This window comes from Polyodon spathula, chromosome 34 (genome assembly GCF_017654505.1).
Source record: "Polyodon spathula isolate WHYD16114869_AA chromosome 34, ASM1765450v1, whole genome shotgun sequence".
Taxonomy (NCBI): Eukaryota; Metazoa; Chordata; class Actinopteri; order Acipenseriformes; family Polyodontidae; genus Polyodon; species Polyodon spathula.
The window spans coordinates 6,304,225-6,323,439 of NC_054567.1; the positions used below are offsets into that span (position 1 = coordinate 6,304,225).

Consider the following 19,215-nt stretch of genomic DNA (forward strand, 5'->3'; position numbering starts at 1 on the left):
ATAAACAGAGACCTGAACCACTAATCTAGCTTTGGGAGCTTGATCTGGGATCAACTTTGGGAGCCTGACCTGTGTGTTGAACAGCAGGTGGGGCTTTCTTTCATTTATCCTGTCATTATGAATTTGTTGGACAGCAACCTCAAGCCAACAGACACTGACATAGAAGCTACACAAGCCTTTAAGGCAGAAGTCAGAAAACATCTAACAAATCAATTAAAACTGGATCAGCAAGGACTTGCAGAAACACTTCCCATCATTGTATGCCTGTTGGACCCACGTTTCAGGCACCTGCAGTTTCTACAGAATGACGTGAGACAGGCAGCCAAACACCATCTTTCAGAATTGGTTCTGAATTGGAACCAGTCAAGATCCTGTGATTCTGCTGCTGCCACCTGACGCAGATGCGGAGCTTCAAACGACAAAATCCAACAATGAAATGGACTATGTAGAAATGTTTTTGGACGTCACTTGAGGAAGGAAGAAAACCATGTTAAGCAAGAGATGACAGTGAAATAAATGATTACCTCACATTCCAACACTGGACAACCTGTTACTGTGGTGGAAGAAAAGGAAAGACCGATATCCCCGTCTGGCAGCTTTAGGGAGGAAATATCTTGCTAGCCCCTGCGTGAGCACTCCACGCGAGAGAATATCTTGCTAGCCCCTGCGTGAGCACTCCGCGCGAGAGAATATCTTGCTAGCCCCTGCGTGAGCACTCCGCGCGAGAGAATATCTTGCTAGCCCCTGCGTGAGCACTCCGCGCGAGAGAATATCTTGCTAGCCCCTGCGTGAGCACTCCGCGCGAGAGAATATCTTGCTAGCCCCTGCGTGAGCACTCCGCGCGAGAGAATATCTTGCTAGCCCCTGCGTGAGCACTCCGTCCGAGAGAATATCTTGCTAGCCCCTGCGTGAGCACTCCGCGCGAGAGAATATCTTGCTAGCCCCTGCGTGAGCACTCCGCGCGAGAGAATATCTTGCTAGCCCCTGCGTGAGCACTCCGCGCGAGAGAATATCTTCTCTTGCTGGAAATACCATCGACTGACACAGATCAAGTCTCCACCCAGGTGTCCTTGTGTTCCTTACATTTAAAAACAAGTGAAAAGGAACTGACACCAAGGAATGATGTATCTGATAAGTCGGAATAAAGATCGATACTGACAGTTTCCTACACTGGAAAAAAAACGTGTTTATAATATAATACTGTGTTTCTTATATGAAAGGCTTTGATTTTGTTACCCAAGTTAAAAAAATCACCAGGGTAAGTTTGTATTTATTTATTTTATTATTATTTTCCATGGTAGACTATGTTATGCATCAGAACAGAACAGTTTACTGTTACACATAAGCATATTGCCTGAACTAATGATTCAAATCCGTAAAAATAAATAAATAAAAGTAATCAGTAACGTGAAAATGAATTAAAAACTCTGATTATAGGCTAAACAATTCTATGAAAAACAGCGTTTAAACAGCAATGCGTCTGGTTTTCTTTTGACATGTTGCCTTTATTATTTTCGCTATGGCCATGCGGTTTTAAAGTTGAAGTTTTACAGTCTTTTACAGTCTTTTCTACCGGTTGGTTTTACAATGACGCACAAATTAGTTTTTTTACATAACTGCACGTTTACTTCAGTTCTCTCCACTTTAATCATCAAAACAGAAGTCATCGTTTCTGATAAAGAGATCTCATGTAAGATTATTAACCTCTGATGCATCAGAGAACTACTTAATAAAAAAAATAAAATAGTGATGTGTTGTTTTTTCTTTCTTTGTGTGCCTCATCCTGACTAGTTTACACTTAACTAAAGAACGTATCACGATGCATCGACACACAACGAATCAGTAGACCTTAAGTATAACTTCAAATCTGCCAGCAGAATTCTAGCTGGGTTTTGTTTGATTGTACTTTTCACAAAAGCAAGTGGACACAAACCAAACAGAGAGCAGCTTACCTTGTATGCAACACTATTGGAGGAATCTACGACTACGAACAAAGGCTTTCGCGTGAAGGGATACAAGTCACCTGGATGAAGACTAAGAGAAACAAGAGTTAGTACAGGCCTTCGTTAAGGATGGCAACACTACATTACAGCTACATTCACTATATGTACAGTGGAAAATCATAAGTCTTATTCGGGACGAATAGTTCTCTAGATATAGCCTTCAATCAGGCATTATTAGTATTGGGAAACAGTACTACCTACAATCATAGCCTGTGGAATGACGTCTTGTAACAAATGCCATTGTAAATCTAATCTAAAATGGGTGAGCAGCTCACAGTTCTATAGTTCATGGAGTTTGACTAAGTGTTTACAGCCACCCAGATGTAAAGCATTTCATCACAACTGGGCAAGCAGTTCTCTACATGCTGGTACATGTAAAACTGCAAGTCAGACACAGAGATAGAGAGACAGCCTCCATATATCACCAGATTATACTGAATCACTTGGGCTAACCAACTTCCTGAGCATGTGTAATGACAATTGAATGAGCTGTTCTCTAGATATGTGTGAGGACCAAACTGTGTGGCATGCTGTGCATATTTACAAAGAGTTACAAAACTGAACTTTTACCAAGACACAAGGCACCCCATTTTCATTATCAGTGAAGAAATGCTCCCTAAACGCTTCCAAAAGCTGTCAAACTGGGGTTTAGTAATAAAACAGGGGTCTAAGTATAACGTATTTTGTAACTTGTAGATCTCACATCTTTATGCAAGACTTTATGCAATCTTTACGCCAGACAACATTTTTATGAATCTATTTATTTTTGGCACAGTGCACAAATACATACAGCAAAACTGTTAAATATTATTTTTAATACTATACAGCGTATAGTATTCTATGTGTCTACAGTTCAAAATACATTGCATAAGTAATTTCCAATGTTGTTACAAAGAACTATTACACATCTGGGTGTATAAAAAAAAAAAAAACGTTCTTCACTTGCCTTGGATGAAAACTGTAAACTTGTTGAAACAGAACTACTTTGAGAATAAGTAGACTATCCTGCTGCAGTCGCTTGTCTCTGCTCATAAATTCAAACTTGTATTCTGTGTTGCCGTCAGTTTAATCCAAAACCATTATCAAAATACAGCAAGCAGTTCACACTAGATTAAAATAAACTGACTATGTTACATTCGGTAGAGCTATAAATAGGATGATATAACATTGCATTACTGAATCTTATTAGGCAGCAGCATAAAAAAAAAAAATCATAATAAAACTGACATGTCAATATGAATACAAATGATGCTTCACTGACAGTGACGCTAATACAAGCTATGCTACTAACCCTGGTTATCTGTCCTTCTGCTCTTTCCAGAGCCTTTTCAGTTTTTTCTTGATGTCTCTGGCAAATTGTATTACGTTTATGTTTTAGCTGCAAGAATCCACCTGTGTACAAAGCTAGTTTTAGTTTTGGTTTTACTGGTTAAGGGGGCCACCCCAGCTATGAGTAATCTTCTCATGAAGTAAGATGAACGAGAGAGGCTAGGGGAACAGCGATGCCCTGGGGTACCGCATGGTGTCTCATACAGCTCATTTGTAACTAACCTTTTGTAGCTATAACTGCATTATATGTCTGATCTCACTTGACTGTTTTTGTACATATATTTCAGTCACCAAGCAGCAGATTGTAACGTAAAGAACTACGTGAACAACGTTTTCTTGCTTGTTGGCAGCCAGGGATGACGAACTGCTGAGCAGCAGCTTTTCAATCCCTTCATTAATTCACATCTTACCAGTGCATTTCCTTGTGGGCCTGATTCCGCTTCTGCACCGTCTCCCCGTTTAAAATATCACGGTTACTGTTTGTGAGCACGCCGCCAAAATCATAGGGACCTGTGCAGGAAAAGGACAAACTCATAGGGACCTGTGCAGGAAAAGGACAAAATCATAGGGACCTGTGCAGGAAAAGGACAAACTCATAGGGACCTGTGCAGGAAAAGGACAAAATCATAGGGACCTGTGCAGGAAAAGGAGACAACAAGCCCACACAACAGTTCTGCAGCATCTACAGTACTGTATAGGATTTACAAACAACACTGGGCATAGAGCAGTATCAGTGGCAGCTGGCGAGCCAAGGGAGATTCTAAGAGGATAAGTAATCAGAGTTCATCTGCATTGGAGTAAGTCATTTTTTATTGAATTGTATTGAAAACACAGTATTGTTAACTTTAAAAACAGGTTGTACACATGCACACACACACACTATTTTTTATTTTTTCACTATAACAAAACAAACGGTTGTTTTTTTGTTTCTCTGTATTAGCCATCAGTCATTTTGAAAAATGCCTACAACAGGGAACTAACTGACTTACTTGCAACTTTAGACTTGATGAGGATTTTCCAGTTGTAAAAGTCCTTTTTGACATTCTGAAAGGCTGTTACTATATAAGTAGGCCTGGGTCTGTGGCAGCAAATTGCTAGGGATGCTGCTTTGCTTGAGGCATAGCCTGAGGCTTTTGTCTTTGTGCTTGATGGCAGAACTTTAAAAGGTTTCCCTTGCGCAGCTACAGGTCGGTTGTGAAAAACCCCTCTGGCTTTTGCAGAGGCCGGTTGTACCAGTCTCTGAGGCTGCTGTAACCTTGGCCGCTAGTTTGGTGGTGGTCTGCGCACTGGAGGAGGCCGCTTGGGAAGCAGGAGCACCAGTTCCCGGTGACAGTGTTGCAGAATGTCATCTACTGTGGGACCAAAAGCGTGTCCCGGAGTAATGGGAGCATCCAGCAATGGTGTCATGTCCCCATCAGCTATTCGTGCTTGGGACAGCCACAGCTGCCCGTTCAACTTAGATATACGGAGCACGTTCTTACTCACCAACCGCAGTTCCTCCAGCTGCTGTGGCGTGGGTCACAATGCACAGCGTACACGGTATGGTACGGTGCACAACATATAGTAGACTGTATGGTACGATGCACAACGCACACGGTATGGCGCGCATGGTACGGTACGATGTAAAATGCACAAGGTACGGTACGGTGTTTAGTGTACAATGCACGGTGCACACAGTATGGTAGGGTGCAGATGGTATGGTGCGGTGCACACAGTACGATGTACGGTACACATGGTAGGTGCTCACGGTATGGTACGGTACACTACCGTTGCGGTAACCTTGTTCACTAAGAACGGTGGTAGATCAGTGACCTAGAGCTACCGAAGAAGCAATATACAGGGATGCCCCTCTGTATAGCTTCTGGCTTAACCAAACACAGCCCTAAGACTGGAGGAAGCCTGCTGTCACAGCCCAGACAGCCTCAGCTCACTGTGCAGAGTACCGACGGGAACAGAAGCAGGTCTGACCTATAACACTCTTGCCTAACCAACAGTCTGATAACTGAGGAAAGGCTACTGCTAGAGCTCTAACAGTCTTCACACTAAGTCTGCAAGCAGATCTTAATGTGGCAACGACACACAGTGGGAAAAGCTGCAAACAGCTTGACCCAAAGCGTGTCTTGGTCTAACTCAGGACAGCTGAGTCCAGCAGCCACATTACTATTTCTGTGGAAAAAAACAGAACAAAGTAAAAAATAAATTCTCACGCAATACAGTAACCAAACAATTCCCCTTATTTTAATATAGTTTTTATAACAAAAAAAAAAAAACTTTTTTATTTTAATTTTAAGCTTCAACCAAAGCCAGCAGCTTAAGAGAGAGCAGCTGTAGCCGACCTGAAGGGGCAACGGAGCTGCGGGCTTCACGCACAAGTAAAATTACTACAAACATGTAAAATAATCATAGTAACTGTAATACACAAGCGATAAGTCAGATATAAGTGTGTCACTTCTCCTTGCTTCAGGTCTGTGAAAGGGTGAAGATGTTTGTCTCAGCAAGCAGGCGTGACTGCATCATAGCAGTGTGCTGCTTTGATAGATCTATTCAGGTTACACATTACTAAAGGTTAAATACCCATTAGGCAATGGCTACATTATGTACTTGATAGGACACTAGGTGAGCAACAAAGTGAGGATTCTTGAAGCTGCACAGAATTACTGAATCATGTACTATTCTATGACCTAGCAACAGCATTTGGGGAATAAAATGAACTGTGCAGTGTTGGCAGGTGGTGTGAACTTCTGGAAAATTATGTTTAATATTGTGCCACTGAGGAAAAAAAAAAACAGTTACTGTAAGATACTATATCCTAAAGCTAAAAAGTTTCTGTGCCACTGCTACCAAGATGGTTGGCTTCTCTCTTGCTGTAGACATCTGTTATTTATAGAGGAGGTTTAAATGCCATGTAATACTACTTTGGAATACTACTTTCATTTAGTCCTCCTCTATAGCGAGAGAAAACAGTGTTATGGCTTTATTTTAACCATCAAAAAGCTGACTGAGAAACTACGAGAGTGTGTGAGAGAGGAACCACTAACTAGGGAGGAAGTCGCAATTAATGGGTATCTAAACATGAACAAAGACAATCGTAATTAAACCAATCAAAAGTATTCATTACTCTAAAGGCTACCATCAATCCACTGCAACAAGGACCTTAATTAGTCACACCTCATTTTAAATAGATGCATCTAAAGGGAAGTGCAACTATGATATTAATTACTGACACCCAAGCTTAAACATATCCTAATTGTCACAGACAGATACCCTATTCACAGTACCTGTTAAAGTAATTAACACATTGAAAAGGTGATTGTAAGCATGAGGATCACACATCTTTAGGAGAGTAAATTAAGTATTCACTATGTTAATTGTCATATATTTTTCTTTTTATCAATGTATTTATGTTTAATTACAATTACATTAGGTTCTTAAAACACAGATTACCGGCTACTTTCACAGATTAACACTAGGTTTGGGCTACCTTACCCACGGTAACATTAGGTAGTCCAGGATTAGTGCTAATCAAATCTGTGAAACAAGCAAACTGACAGAGATGCAGTAAAGACGGAAGCAGGGAAACATGCATGACATGCATAATGGGATGCCTATCCGAAAATACATGCGTACAATAGGAATGCAGGGGATGCAATGACAATATGATCAATAGTAATTTTATGAAGTTTGACAACTGATTGAATGTTGCAAGAATTTCTGTCTATGTATGGTTGCAATTGGTGAGACAACACTAGAAAAATTATTGTAGTACAGTAAATTACAAACGACTGACTAAATAAAATGTTCATTTTATACAGAGTTGCAAGTATTGATCTCCTGTCCTACTCCTTCACTGCAAAATGCCTAAAGTTGTCATCAACTTTGAAACACTCAACAATGCTGAACATTAAAGTTACGGATGTAACCCTGGTTCCCTAAAACATTCCCTTTCAATTCGAAGAGGACCACCAACAATACTCTTGGGAAAAGCATGCCAAAGCTGTCGCAAGGGAGCGTTAGCAGAGACAGCAGAAGAGAGATGACTCGAGACCGCAAAACCCTAGTTAGCGGTGTGAGCATGCAACCTCAAGGACTCTTGTGCCTAATGAAGGTATACATGGATCTACCACATTAAGTCAGTAGAAGACAGTGAGTCTCCTCTAAAGAGGGCCCACGATGTAGCCACTCCTCTGGTAGAGTGTGTGGCCACCCGCCCAAGTGTGGGTAGGCCGGCATTAGTATATGCAGTTGAAACTGTATCGACAATCCAGTGAGACAGCTGCTGCTTTGAGAGGGCTTGACCCAGTGTCCTTACACCATGACAGAGGAAGAGCTGGTCAGACTGACAGAACTCTTGTCCTGTCTACATAACATCTCAATGCCTGAACCGGGCAGAGGGAGTTTAGTCTTCGATCCTCTTCCGAAGAACATGGAGGGGGATGGAAAGCCTCTAGCTCCACTGATTGATTAACTTAGAGAGGAATGCAGGTTTTCTTAACGATACCATCAAAACTTTGCCATGTTCGCCATCATGGTTACACTATGTGCACATGGTATCATACCGCAGCACAACAGAGCATCAATCATCAAGTGCGTCTAACACCGGAGTGTCAAGGCACCGAGGCTGTGAGCTCCCCAGGGTGTCGAAGCACCGAGGGTGTCTGACAAGAGCAGCGAGGCTGTGAGCTCCCAAGGGTGTCGAAGCACCGAGGGTGTCTGACTAGAGCACTGAAGCACCAAAGATACCAAAGGAACTGAAGGCCCGAGGCCTTGAGGACAGAGGTTGCAAAGCTCACATCCATTTATTGATGCCCTCAGTGCTTGAGCAACTGATATTCCCACTCTCTCATGCCTCGGTACTGACACCATGTGCACGCAGTGTGACCGTGATGGCGAACATAGCAAACCTGCATTCCTCTCCAAGTTAATCTGTCAGTGGAGCTACAGGCTTTCCATCCCCCTCCATGCCCGAGGACATCACTCCTCGGAGGGGCCTATCGGCAGCTCTGATATAAAATGCTCTGTGAATACCTGACCTGTAGCAGGCATATCCCAAAAGTACTGTTGGTTGTCATCTTCAAACTGAAAAAGAACTCAGACACACAAAGAACCTTTATCAATTCAATGACAAGCGTTTCAACTAGAGGTTTTTCTCAATGTCTTTGTTTTAATTCATGTTGATAGTATTACCATTTAGGAAATGCATGTACTATATTCGAAGATTCTTGTTGTTTTCAATTAAGCCAAGAACAATAATATTTTTGCCAGTCTTACTTGACTTGAAAAACGTCTTAAATGGTGCAAGCAAATTCCTACTTGGTTTGACTTAATGAGCACAAAATGCTTAATATGAAATCTGAAAATAAATTAATAAAAAGAACGACACTTTTTTTTTTATTTTAAAACCATTCTAGTGTACTTCACTAAAGTGAACCCATTATTATTTTGAAATACCACTGCTTCAGATTATTACTAGTGCTAATAACATTTTATCTAGATTTGGTGATGAACTTAAACCAGTTCATGGCCCTGCAGCAACAAAAACTTACTTCCTTATTTATTTATTTATTTATTTATATATATATATATATATATATATATATATATATATATATATATATATATATATATATATATATATATATATATATATATATATATAAAATATATATAATAAAAAAAAAAAAAAAAAAAAAACACTCACACAAAAAAAAAAAAAGTCTGGTTCTCTCGTCTTTTTTTACTGAATATAACTTGAATCAATGTAATATTACAAAATCAATGTTGCTGGAACAACATATACCTAGCCTATATTATTAAAACATCTTGAGGTTGTAGTGACCAAATCAAAGAACAAACGTCTGTTGCGCGCGACGCTGCTTGTCAGCTGTAGACAGTGCGGACCTGCTGGCCCCCAAGTTTGGTTACAACACATCCCAAACGTTTGTTGTGGTGTTTATTTATTTATTTATTTATTTATTTTTATCAATGTCACACTTCAGGCATCTTCTGAATAACTTTCAGGTTTTTTGTTATTACATTTTAAGCTTTTTAAAGTTTTACAGATTTCCACGATAAATAAACATATGCTCCCCTCGCTTTTCTAGCAATGACGTACATGTCTTCATTGCCAAGTTCGTTACTTAGCAACCACAGAAAATACAAATAAAATCTGCGGAAACAGCAAAGGAAACAGTCAGAAACACAAAAACCCAAAATGGTAGTCTTAAACAACACATTTTTCCAGGCCTGGAAATCTGCATTTTAAAATTCAATGTCTTTTCCATGATTTCCATGACTGTACGAACCCGACATTATTATCGCACCACAGTTTTGACCAAGAGAGCTCTCGGCTGCAGTCTGGTACTGTATAACCTGCTGAAAGAAACGTTATAGCAAGGCTGAGCTCTTTTTATGCACCTCCTCGGTGCGCCACTGATCCTAACAATATGTACCCACCCAGGTGCTTGTGAGAGATATTGGGGGTTCATTCATAGAGGCTGTACGCCTTTAAGAAGAAAGGCGATGGGATAGCAGCTGAAAACTTGTCAGCTGACACACAGTGCTGTTCTGGGTTTGATTTTTTCATGACGGAAATTGCATCACCACAAATCAGGCACACTGGCTTGCATTTCAACTTTGCAAAAAAAAAAAAAACTTGTGTCCATTTTTCATTAAAAACACGACACTCCGCATCCACTTTCCTTCTTTTGTTTGCAGTAGCTGTTTCTTTAACGAAAGTAGTACACGGTAGTAGTAGAAGCACAGAAAAAGGTGTTTTTTTGTTGTTTTTTTTGCCTAGCAACCACGTCATGTGCATGATGTTCTAAAAATTCAAAACCTGTGCCACATGTCTAACCTGCCTACAGCCCCACCGCTAACCTTGAAACAGTGAAAATGCGGACTGCACGCACTATCTTTGCTTTAGGCCTTCTTTAAGTGACTGTCATATATTTACAAACGTGTGCTGCGGGCCAGGCGAAATTAAACAGCGAGCCGTAGGTCCCCACCTGTTTTATAGAATAAAATAATTAAAATGAAGCATGAACTCCAGCAAACCTGATGCAGTCGTTCAGAGTGGTTCTCAGGATCTGTGCTCCAAGTTGGATTGTTTTGGGTTTTTAGAGTAATGCTGCTGGGGGTCAAGGTGTGTTTTCATACCCTAGGAAGCTCGCCCGAACTTCCCTATAAAACTTCCATTTCAAACATCAGATCTGAAATTACTCTCTTTTAAATAAAAAGGTTAGGATGAATGAATGAATAAGTTCCCTTTTTAAAGTAATAATGTATTGCGAACCAGACGATCTGAATACATTCCTAGGTTGTACCTTCATAATCAGAGCGGCCCACAGGAAAGACACCTGTTGCAGACAGATACATCAGCAGCACGCTATTGGCAGGAAGTTCCTAAAGAAAGACACCACATACAAATAAAACAGATACTGTCTATTCAAAATTACACTTTGCAGAGATTTGTTAAGACAAATATGGACATAGAAGAACCACTTATATATTTTAATAACTAAACATAAACACATTCAATGACAAACATTACCACTTCAAGTCTTTTTCAATATCACCACAAGATGTATGAACAATATTGTTACGGTGATACCTTTTTAATAAGATAAGCTAAAATATGTATACAAAATATATAAACTAGCTTTTGAGATCACAAACATCTCTCCTTTAAATCGAAGGCAAAAAAAATTCCACTCACAATCAACACAGAATGACACTGAAAGAGGCTTCTAGTGAAAATAGTTGTTATTAAATGGATTTAGTTTCTCTTGCTATTCCTTTAAGCTGGCACCACTGAGTGATTTGCAGGTCTGGATGGAATCACTTCTATATTTAAAGATTCTGTTTCTCAACCCCTGTGAACCAGGGCAGGCACAGTAATGTTTGAATGGCCTTAATAATCCAACAAAAAGAAAACGGCTTCAATTCACTAAATCCCACACTGCACCATTTATACGATTGCAGCGAACAAAATAATTCCATTATCTTACCGGTTTTGCACTTTCGTTAGGTATGTAGGTTTCAAAACACGCAGTTTAAAAAAATAAACAACAGATGTTATAGCAAACAAGTACAGTATGTTCTTGTTTACATGTTTACGATTATATGTATTTTCTTCAGCACATTTGAGGCATAACAAGTGGAAGTGTACAGCAGCTTTATGTAATTATAATGTTAGCTTTAAATGGTACAATAGGAGCCCTATATCTACCAAGGTAATGTATTAAAGAACTCTGTATGTGAATGCTTTGGAAATCTGACCTAGAGTTCTTTAAATAAGGTCCATTGGTGGTTCATTACAGTAACTGAGCTAACAGCAGTTCCACACTCATGCTCTACCATGCACTTCTGTTTATCACATAGGTCTCAAGTGTGCAGTTTTGAAAGAAACACCTGTTTTACAAACATGTATTTCACTAAAGCAGGATCTCTGGTGCTGCACTAAGGTAAGAACACCTCTGTTTGCAAGCTTGTGCACTTCCTAGGTCATTGGCCCTGGAGAATGACACTGTCTCCACCCTTTCACTGGCTTCGTTCCTGTCGTTAACCAACCAGCTGCTTCCTTTACTAACTGACATGCTAGTGTGTGTGTGTGTGTGTGTGTGTGTGGGAATGTAAGGTTGGCAGAACGAGATTAAATCTGTCCCTGGCAGCAATCACACGTGTGGCCATTCCCAATTAGGTAACTGATGCTAATTGGGGAGTGGCCACGTGTATAAAAGGAAGCAAATCCTTTTTGGGAATAGTTTGGGTGTTTGTGGGAGGAGTTTGTGGGGTGAGTATTTGTGGGAGGAGTTTGGGGGGGGTGAGTGTTTGTGGGAGGAGTTTGGGGGGGGTGAGTGTTTGTGGGAGGAGTTTGAGAGCGAGTGTTTGTGGGGTGAGTGACTGTGGGGGTGAGTGTCTGTGGGAGGAGTTTGGGAGTGAGTTTTGTAGGAGGAGTTTGGGAGTGAGTGTTTGCGGGAGGAGTTTGTAGGAGGAGTTTGGGGGCGAATGTGGGATGAGTTTGGGGGAGGAGCTTGTGGGAGAAGTTTGGGGGAAGCGTCTCTGGGGTGAGTGTTTGTGGGAGAAGTTTGGGGGCGAGTGTTTGTGTTGTGATTGGTGTATTGTTTTGTAACAGTGTAGTGAAGGCTAATGCTCAGCCTACAAGTAATTTATTCTTTTATTTTGGCCCTCCTGCCAAGTTTATTTTGTTCCTGTTTTTGTGTTGGTTTAATAAATGTACTCTTTAGTGCTTGAACTGTAGCTTCTGATTCTGGGTCTCTCTTCTGCCTGGGCCGTGACGCTACCATCATAGACCTTAAAGCATAGAAACAGAGAGCATCCTTTACTCTCCCCAGAAAACTGCACAGAGACCTACTGAGCTAATACTAGCGCAACAACAAAACATGCATAACATTTACTTTGTTAGCTGCAACTTAAAATGATCAAACACTCTCGTCAATTTCAGCAATTCAACATGTAGTGAATGTTTTATTCTTGACAATTCTAATTGAAACACTGTTAATGCACTGCAAAAAAAACAGCAAGCGCACAGCAAACCTTAAACCCAGGAGCACATCAAACCTTAAACCCAGGCGCACACCAAACCTTAAACCCAGGCGCACACCAAACCTAAAACCCAGGCGCACACCAAACCTAAAACCCAGGCGCACACCAAACCTTAAACCCAGGCGCACACCAAACCTTAAACCCAGGCGCACACCAAACCTTAAACCCAGGCGCACACCAAACCTTAAACCCAGGCGCACACCAAACCTTAAACCCAGGCGCACATCAAACCTTAAACCCAGGCGCACATCAAACCTTAAACCCAGGCGCACATCAAACCTTAAATGCTGCGGAGAGGAATGTGTAGAGTTGGCTGAAGGTGGGCTTGTAGAGCAAGTACTTGTGGGGATTCTCGCGCTTGGCAGGTTTCTCACTCGGCTCCTGGAGAAAAATCAGAACCCAGAAACATCCTGTGTCAAGCTTTTTTCCCTGTGATTTTTGCTTCTTTGTCACACCATCTATCATGAAGCCAGTACATCACACACAACCATGTTGTCAGCAGTAGCGCCACAACATCGACTCGCAGCACAAAACTGCACCTGAAGACTGTGCTGGAGCTGATAACAGCTATAGCCGATTCACAAGCTACGCTGACAAACACACAGTAAAGAATTGAATGTCTGTCAGCAATAAACATCCATTACAAACTGGTGACCATTTTTATTTGTTGTAACACATATTTACTGTGGGGCTCAAAACTATTGATCCCCTTTCATATATTCAATGTCAAATTCTCCAATTCATTTTGATGGTATTAACAATTTGAAAATTTGATATGGATTATATCCGAAGATTCACTTGTTGTTTTCAGAATGTCTGTGTAAAATATCTGGAAGAAACGATTTCTTAAAATACATTGAGAGTGACTTGGAATTGGATGACCAGAACCAACCTGTCAGTACATTTTAAACCCTGTTTTCTGAACCTCATTGCCAATAATAGTAAGGCGGTTAGCACTGTTTTATTTGTGGGGCACACAGGTCCCTTGTACCTTGGCAGGTTGTTAAGTTAAACAATAACATTAAGAAAGAAATTAAACACAATTGTTATTTTATTTTTATTTTTTTCCACTCACAAAAATACACCTGCATTTTCTTAGAAAGGCTATGCTAAGCATTTCAAGAGCACAGCTAGTTAATGTTCCAAAGTATACTGAAACATACCGCCCTAGGTCAGCAGAACCTCTAGCTATTTGTAAACATATAAGTGTGATGTATGCAACCCCATATGCTCTCAATAACTTGTCTAAAGGATGTTGGAACTGATTTTTATAGGATAAGTGGTTCTCTCAACATAAGTACTGTAAAACTCTAAAGTGTGATACACTGCCTCACCACTTTTTATTATGCTGCACTTGTACCCTGATGGCAATGGCTACTTTCAGGACAATAATGCACCCATCCACTGTGCCAGGACTGAGTGCAAATGGTAGGAGGAGTGTGACAGGAGTGTCAGGCTTGTTCAATGGCTTCTCTGGATCTTAATCCAACTGAGCATGTTTGTGATGACCCTGAATGTTGCATCTGCCACCCTGATCCTCTGCCACCCAATTGGCAGCAATTGTGTGAAATATTTATCTATTTTACATTTTATATAGCACCACTCGCTAACTGGCATCGGAGTGCTGTACAAGGCCAAAAACATTAAAATCATTTAACAGAGTACCATGTGATCAAAACATGGTATATCATAAAATAGTGTAAAACACACAGTACAACACAACAGTAATATATTGCACACAATTATACACTTTCAAATCATGTGCTACATTTTTAACCCTATTCTAGCTCTCTATGTCCTATGCCTAAATACAGTATTTAAGACTTAAAAGCGTAAATGTAATTACTCAGCACTACAAATATCAGTCATCATGCTGTTAAAGAATTACAAGTAAAAAAAAAAAAAAGCTGACAAAATAAAAAAAATATCATGCATACCACAGGGTTATAATTATACAACCGTCAGTGCTTCACTGCACTCATCCCATACCAGCACAGCTCCTTCAAGTTACTCAAGTGTCAGCAGGATATTTAGTCACTGCTACTCAAAGTGGATTTTGCTTACTTACCAGCATTCCAGGTTTATTCATCTGTGTTGCCAAGTTCACTGGTTCCCTCTCAAGAGCTTGGAGCATTCTAAACATATCTATTGTCAACTCGCTAAACTTGACCTGCAGGACAAGAAAGACTCATTACAAAATCAGAAGCCACTGCACACCTAGGCAATGGAACATAACACAGGCTTCACTCTGTTTGATCATCGAAAACTGCAGTGTCCCACAATTATGTTTATAGTGACTTCCACAGTTCCGTATTGAACATTATTTGTAGGGGTCTTTAAAAAGTCCCTGGTCATCAGTTCAGAAATGTAGAATGCCCAGTTATTTTACCCTGATTTCTTTCAGCAGAAATAATGCATCACCTTTTAGATACAATGGCTATTACACTCAAGACCCAGATAAAGCAGCAGCCAGTTCTATAGAAGATCAGTACTGGAGGAGGGAGAACAAATACAGTCAAGACTATTCTTCATTTCAATCGCTGACACTAATGTTAAATATGCTAGCACCTGTTCTTATTGTAGTCATATACCGTCTACCTAAATTTAATTAATCTTTTCTGACACAATTTGTCAAGTTCCTGTCATTGCTTTCTGCCAAACACAGTAAGGTCATTTTACTTGGAGATTTTAATGTATATGTTGATGTTGAATCTGATCTGAAATCTGTGGCGTTTAGATTCCCTTGATTACACCCCCCATGTTACAGGGCCTATGCACAATCATGGCCATACATTAGATTTTGTCATTTCAACAATAGATCCTAGTATATATGATCACTTGGTGGTTCTTTTTGAGATTAAGTTGTCTTTACAGACAGAGTGCAGTGCATTACATTACATTAAAACTAAATAAATTCATCCACTGCATCCTGGCTCTATATACTGAGGCTATTACAGCTCACTGCTGCGCCGTCTCTTTCACTTGATTAGTTAGTTGATCATTACAATTGTCTTTTATCAAATACTTTTGATACAGTGGCCCCAGTTAGTTTAGGTCGTAAACTAGAAAGCAGATGAAGGACTACAAAATTGCATATTCATTATGATATCAGGAAACGGCACAGGCTGGATTACAATAACGCTTGGAGAGAAACTCAACACACTCGTTTTTCAAAACTTACTAATGCAAACAGAGATAATCCCAAGGTCCTTTTCACTATTGATAAGTGAGTTAACCCGTCCTCGATTGCACCCCCTCATATCGAAGCTGTTTAACTGTGAGACCCCTCCTCGATTGCACCCTTGACTGTGTGAATGTTTTTATAGTCGTTTTAATATGCTTATTAATTCAGTTGCTTTAATATTCTTTTATATTAAGTTTCTATATAGTATTGTGTAAGTTTCGAGTTCTTTCATTTCCCATCGGCAAAACCAGCTACGTGCAGCTACAAATGGGAGTGGAGTCAACAATTGTTTACAAAGGTATAAATACCCAACATTATAAAGTTTTGTCAGTCTTTTCATCTCTTTTGAATTGACTGCATGGATATCCGTGATTTCTGATACAAACGTATGCACTGAGCTGTACTGAGGCCTTGTCCAAACTCTGTTTAAATCCTGTGCTTATATGATTGTATTGGAGGTATACCTTTCTTGTATATAAGACTGGAAATCTATACATAGTACAAGTATACAGACAGTGACTGAAGGAAATATACCAACAATAGCAATTTAGACTGGGCTTCAGAATGACCAACATTTGGACAATGGAAGAGTGTAGTAATATACCTGATTATTGCAGTTCCCTATGATTAACGCGTCAGCTAGCGTGAGCTGCCCCACGATCATGCCCTGCTCCAGCTGGGGGACCCCCCCATCCATCAGCCGCTTCGATGTGACCACCACAGTGTTGTCATCATTCAGCACCATCACTGGGTCAGCCTGAAACCCCAAAAAACAACAAGGAACAAACAAGCACAGGAAGTCCTGGGGTTTTTTTTCTTACCATTCTGTAAACATTGTGAGAATTGGATAGCTGGACTGCTATCCCTAACCCTCTTCCAGAGCCTCATCAAGACACACCTGTAAACCTGAACTCTCCACTATACTGAACTACATTAGTCTCTGATCCCCTTCCAGCACCTCCTCAACACACACCTGTAAACCTGAACTCTCCACTATACTGAACTACATTAGTCTCCTATCCCCTTCCAGCACCTCCTCAACACACACCTGTAAACCTGAACTCTCCACGACTGGTCTATATTAGTCTCTGATCCCATTCCAGCACTTCCTCAACACACACCTGTTCAGACAGCACCTGTAAACCTCACAACTGTACTGTGAGAGGAGAAGCAAAAAAACTGAAAAGCAGTAAGAATCTGGGATCTACGGCTGTTAAGATTTAAATTACACCTGAATTTAGAATGTATACCAAATAATAAGGGAACTTTAACTGCTAGATTCACAAACCCAGAGATGCCAATACTTGAGAGTGAACAAAACAGCACCTGCACAGCAAAATGAGTTCCATTTTTTTTCTTTATTAAATTGTATTTTTTTTTTTTTTTTAACAAGTCAGGATGGTAAAATAGGGTCTGTGAAACTTAATGCAAGTATCCAGTCAAATAAAGTTGAGGAAAAATATATATTTAGTTTCAAGTTAAATCTATTTTTCTTTCCTGTGCACAAGGGCTGAATTAAATGCTGTAAAGCATGTCTTTCAATGAACTTGTTCTTTGGATCTCAAATGCAACTCCTTTAGATCAGAAAGTCTCTCCCTTTTAATTATTCAAGGTCAAAAATGAACAATGAACCCTTTCAATTGTTCTCGGTAATTCCTATTTTTGCAGCACCTTCCTTTCCCTCCTGTTTTTGAGCTATAATAATAATAATAATAATAATAATAATAATAATAATAATAATAATAATAATAATCCTACAAAAGAAGCCACACAAAATACTTTGTATGGGCACACACAAGGCAAGTGCTCTCGAACTTGAGCTAATCATCCACTAGTTTGGGCTTATTTTCAATACTAAGCATTTCATATTGTAAATGTTTATTTTAAGCACAAAGTTGACATTTCCTGCTTCATTTTATGTTACCATGGGGGAAAAAATGTAAGAAAATAGTGCTAATAAAACAAACACTAATTGCTTAGGTCATGTAAGTTTAACACAAAAAATAAATAAATAAATAAACTTAGAGAGTCCGTGTACAGCTTTAAAAAAAAAAAAAAAAAAACTTTAATGTTCTGTTACTAAATAAGTTTAAAACGACTTGGTTTATCATTCTATCTTCTAGAGGAATCAAACTTCTGGCAACTTCTTGTTTTTCAAAAGATAACTGTTTAAGCACAAGGTATATTTTGTAATTCGCTGGATCACCATGTTTATCTCCAACAACATCAGGTCACAAAGAAAATGCAGACGACAGGCTGTAGTTAATGCAACAAGTATTTATTCTATCGACATGTTTTCTGCAGAGAATAAGGGATCCAACACTTTGTACCCTCTTGATCCATAGTCAGGGGTTCACATAACTGGTACATATGAGAGGTGAAAGTAACAAAGTAAATGTGATGCAAAACTCATCTATTCACAAAACACATACTCAATGACAAAAACAGCTTCTCTTAAATTGAAATTCAATTTACGCTAGGGTGCGCAAGATCTTTATTTGCTGAAGTTAGTTAATGATTCCTGATTCGAGGGCTGAATCAAACAAATAACCTCAAAATAAAACTATAATTACTAACTAAAACTGATCCAAAGGGACCCTGTATAACTTTATGTTGCTTTGCACTTTGACTGTTTTGTTTTCCTTCGTTTTTCTATTGCAAGTAAGAAATGTATCAAACACCGAACACATATTCATCCAGGCGTGTTTACCAAAGCATTTATACTCCTAAAAAACACAGAAACAGTGCTTCAATGATACGACATGTTGAAAACAGCAAAGATCATGAGCAGCACAGAGTGCTCTCCAGGCTACATCACATGGCAATCCCCGCAATGGAAATCGTGCGTACAGGTGGAAAATTTGGACGTGATAGATTCTGCGTTTTATTTTTTTTCTTTGAACTGCTAGACAAAGATTAAATAAGTATACAACGTGGTTTACAGAATATATAATACCGTTAAAAAAATTCAAGATTATTATTTTCTCTTTCTTTAACTTTTATTTGTGCATTTTTGAGTTGTCCTGCATGCCCCCTGTGATCCTTAGTGTTACCTCCAGTTGAAAACCCCTGGTTTAAATGAGCCAATCAAACCTCCAGGACCTTCAGTAGTTAATTTGACTTGTTAAACCTGGA

The 19,215-nt window shown here is 39.7% G+C and overlaps 1 protein-coding gene across 3 annotated transcripts in view; it reads right to left on the minus strand.

Moving 5' to 3' along the window:
* Positions 1-19,215, minus strand: part of LOC121303627 (protein SCAI) — a 49,948-nt gene that overhangs the window by 8,466 nt on the left and 22,267 nt on the right. For 2 of the 3 annotated variants that reach the window (XM_041234428.1, XM_041234427.1), the window contains exons 9-14: positions 16,685-16,837; positions 14,965-15,066; positions 13,176-13,277; positions 10,655-10,733; positions 3,743-3,842; positions 1,953-2,034 (exon numbers count right to left, since the gene is read on the minus strand). In XM_041234428.1, coding sequence (XP_041090362.1) covers positions 1,953-2,034; positions 3,743-3,842; positions 10,655-10,733; positions 13,176-13,277; positions 14,965-15,066; positions 16,685-16,837 — 618 coding nt within the window. The remainder of the gene's footprint in view (positions 1-1,952; positions 2,035-3,742; positions 3,843-10,654; positions 10,734-13,175; positions 13,278-14,964; positions 15,067-16,684; positions 16,838-19,215) is intronic. The other variant, XM_041234429.1, reaches the window with a different exon arrangement.